At 49.6% G+C, this 3,892-nt stretch overlaps 1 protein-coding gene across 1 annotated transcript in view; it reads left to right on the top strand.

Moving 5' to 3' along the window:
- Positions 1 to 338: 338 nt before the first annotated feature.
- The window catches only part of CALHM3 (calcium homeostasis modulator 3), a 5,031-nt gene continuing 1,477 nt past the window's right edge, over positions 339 to 3,892 (top strand). The window contains exons 1-2 of the mRNA XM_019502760.1: positions 339 to 1,387; positions 3,100 to 3,355. Of these exons, the coding sequence (XP_019358305.1) occupies positions 1,101 to 1,387; positions 3,100 to 3,355 (543 nt within the window). The 5' untranslated portion in view covers positions 339 to 1,100. The remainder of the gene's footprint in view (positions 1,388 to 3,099; positions 3,356 to 3,892) is intronic.

Raw genomic sequence — 3,892 nt, 5'->3', positions numbered from 1 at the left:
CAGAGACCTGAGCAGAGTGGAACAGGATTGCACACAGGCACCTCAGTCCACTTTGGCACACAGTGGGAACGTTTACATGAGATGCTTAACTCCCATTAGACTAATTCTACTGCACATTAGCGCAGCTCGCAAAAACTGTGCTAATGCACTAATGTGCAGTACATTAGTCCAATGAGCTTCAAGTATCAAAAACTGTGTTCCTTTGCACTAATGCACAATAGCACCGATTACAGCGCATTAAGTTTAGTACCTGTAATAACTGTTACTAGCTTAAAATGTGACATAATCAGTGCTCCTGAGCAGGTACTTAACTTAATGCTCCATAATTACATTGCACTAATGAACATGTAGATGTGCTCAGCAGGTAGAATAGGATCAGGCCCCTTGCAATTTGCCCAGTCACACAGCAAATAGGATGCAGAGCTGCACACGGAGCCCATTTCTCCTGGTTCTCTCCAGCCGCTAGATCACAGCTTCACGGAGATTGAGCATCCTAATGCAAAGGACAGGGAGGAGGCATGTAAACAGACCAGCTTATTTGACTAGCTCGATCTCTCTCAACCGCCAGGGATGAATCACTGAACAGCACACAATCAAGGAGGGAGCGAGGCGGCAGGAGAAGGCAGCTGCAGTGATGGCACAGCACTGACGTCCCCGACACCAACACACCTGCAGGCATTGAAGTTCTGGGGATGTGAAAAGCGGAGGAAGAAAAACAAACACCGTGAGGCCGTATCGGCCTGCTTATGAAGTAGAGGAACCGATCTCTGGATCTCATCCTGAAAGAGGATGTATGGCTACAGGCGGAGTCGGAAAGACCATGTTCAGCGGGCTCCAGGGAGGCAGCTGAGCTCATCTGGTCCCGCTTAGCTGGATGCAGGGAGCATAAGCAGGTACCTTCACGCATAACCGTGAGCAGCGCCGCTTCCCCATTTCCATCTTTCTGCCCACTCTGAGGCCCCAAGCTGCCTGTCTAATCCCAAGCAGGATTAGACCCCACGTTGCAAGAGATCCTGCAAGAGGGTCGCAGAGACAGGAGCCAAGATCTCAAACTAAGTCAGCAGGTCTCTGGGGGAAGCCGCCCCAGCCCACAGGGCACCATGGATCGGTTCCGGATGATCTTCCAGTACTTCCAGTCTAACTCCGAGTCGGTGATGAATGGGATCTGTGGGCTTCTCGCCCTGGCCAGCGTGAAGATTTATACCTCCTTTGACTTCAACTGCCCCTGCCTGCCCAAGTACAACACGGCGTACGGGATGGGGATCATGTTTGTGCCTCCCATTGCCCTTTTTCTCTGTGGCCTCATTGTCAACAGGCAGTCTGTGGTGATGCTGGAGGAGTGGAAGAGACCGACGGGGGGAAGAAAGAAGGATCTGGCCATCATCAGGTGGGGAAAGCACTGCTGGGAAGGGCTCTGTCCCCTTCACCTCTCTCCTAGCCCTCGGGTTAGCTGCATCTTTGGTCTCCCTGCTGTTTCTTCACTTTCTTCTCAGCTCAGCTCCCAAGAGCTCCCCTCTTATGCACCATGAGCACATTAGCAATCCCAGCCTTATAGCAGAGCCAGTGAATCAGGGAGGGCAAGAGCACAGCAAGTCTTAACACCTTCAGGGAAACAGCAGCATAAAAGAAAGTCCCAGCAGAGGAAGCAGGAACAGCCTGATGAGAGAAGGAGCAAGCATAGGTAGTTGAGAAAATTCATTGTTGACTGCCCCTGGCACACAAGGACGCACAGGGCACTCTGCATTTAAACTGATGTGCCATCCCTGGCTTCAGGAGTTACTCCTGACTTGCACTGGAATAAGAGAGACGGGAGAATCAAGTTGACAGTTAAAATGAGGCAAGAGAGCACAGAAAATAAGCAATTAAAGGAGAGATCATTGGCATTCAAAGGCAAACACTAACACACTACTGATGTCAGGTTAATGCTGACAACGCCATGGGCCAGATGGATGCTGCTTTACGAGACAGACGAGTAGAGATGCATTTTTGGGACAAATAGAGGCATGTGCCCAAATTCCCCGGTTCTTATAGAAATAACGAGTGGCATCCTGAAAACTTGGGAATCGATAAGGAGGGTTTCCTTGTAATGACTCTCACCAGGCATCAGTTCCTACCACAGGCATCTCTTCTATGGCAGCATACTGCGAATGCATGCTTGGATGCCACCCAGAAATGATGATTAAGTATTTAGGAGCAGATTGTGGCACCGTGTCTCACACGCAGTGCCACTTCTCTCCACTGAATTTAGTAGGGCAATGCATAGAGTATGGTGCTCTGCAACAGGAGCAAAGCTGGCAAAGTCTGGCTCTAACCCAGGCCCTTCCAGTACACATGGTATTTTGTGGAGATGTGAAACACCGAAAAGCTTATACCAGGGGAGCTAGAGAGTGCAAACACTCAGTAGTGGCTACAGGACCTCCCATTGTAAGCACTGCTCCTATTGACTTCAGTGGGACTAACCAGATTTTTTTCAGAGCTCCAAGTACAGACCAAGCAGGACAAGAGAAGACCATTGAATATGAGTGTGCATGTGAAGTGGACTTGGGAAAAGTTAGCTATACCAGCAGGACTCTGCAGTCACCCTGCTCAGTTGTGTGCTTTTCTTGCTTGCCTTAGTTGTGAAAGCCCATAGGAGGAAAGGTTTATCAATGAAAGCATGCATCATTTCCAAACTTTCAGCTGAGGGGATGCTGGGCAAGGAAAGGGTTGGGGGGAAGAAGCTGGATTTGGAAGGAGGAGGGAAAGGAAGAGAAGGCGCTGACAGGGGAACGTGCACAAAGTAAGCACGAGCGTCCTTAACTAGGCATGATCCTTGGTTGGATCTTGACCAACCATAATCTTTACATCTTGGGCAAAAAGCCACTGGGCTGCAAATCAGACCCCTGGAGAACAGGTCAAGGCAAAAGTCATGGAGGAAATTCAAGAGCAGAGGAGGCATCAGTTGGACCAATGTAAATGGCTCAGCTGGCTCGGTGAAGGAGTATCGTTAGCTAATATTACTGATGCCTGTGCCAGCTTAGTGCCATGGACAAGTATAAGCCTCCAGTTTCCCAGGAGATCAAGGAAGCACTTACTCAGTCCTCTCTCTCCTGCACCCAGGTACATGTGCTCCTCGATCATTCAGCGAGCCATGGTTGCTCCCATTGTCTGGATCATAGTCACCCTCCTCGATGGCAAATGCTTCATCTGCGCTTTCAGTGGCTCCATTGACCCTGAGAAGTTTGCAGGCTTTGCCAACCTTACCCAGATGCAGACACAGCTCCTCCTCTCCAAAGTGCCCTGCAAAGACGATGAACTCATGAGAAACAACACCTCCCGGAAGGCCGTCTCCAGGTACCTGAGATGCTGGTCGCAAGTAAGTCAGAGCCTTTCTTAAGGGCATGTAGAGCAGTCTAGGGAACTGCAAGCTGCTCCTTCCAGAGCTGGTGTGAGCTTTGCCATGAACTAAACCTGGAGCAAGATTGGGCTCCACTTCCCTGACACTGAAGGGGTCCATCTTCACAGTCACCCACGCAGGGTAGCAGAAAAGTAGAGCACCGTCTTGCTGGTTGGCACCTAGATGCAGCAGAGGATGGTGACTTAATGTACAAAATAAAGAATATTGCACACAACAGATAGCCAGACAAAGGCAAACAAAGTGTTAGGGATTACTGAGAAGGGAACTGTAAACCAAATGGAAACCATCATAATGCCCCTTTATAAACCTATGGTGCGTCCACACCTTGAATACTGGGCCCAGTTATGGTCCCCACACCTCAAAAAAGATCTAGAAAAACTAGAGAAGGTCCAGAAAAGGACAGGAAGGAGGAGTCATGGTACGGACTATGGAGGGGCTTCCATACGACGAGAAACTAAAGAGACTAGGCCATTTCAGTTCAGAAGAGATGCTTGG

The sequence above is a fragment of the Gavialis gangeticus genome, unplaced genomic scaffold (genome assembly GCF_001723915.1).
Source record: "Gavialis gangeticus isolate Ggan-Ray unplaced genomic scaffold, GavGan_comp1, whole genome shotgun sequence".
In the NCBI taxonomy this organism is placed as follows: domain Eukaryota; kingdom Metazoa; phylum Chordata; order Crocodylia; family Gavialidae; genus Gavialis; species Gavialis gangeticus.
The sequence above is the reverse complement of the archived record's forward strand: the minus strand, read 5'-3'. Positions and strand labels throughout refer to the sequence as shown.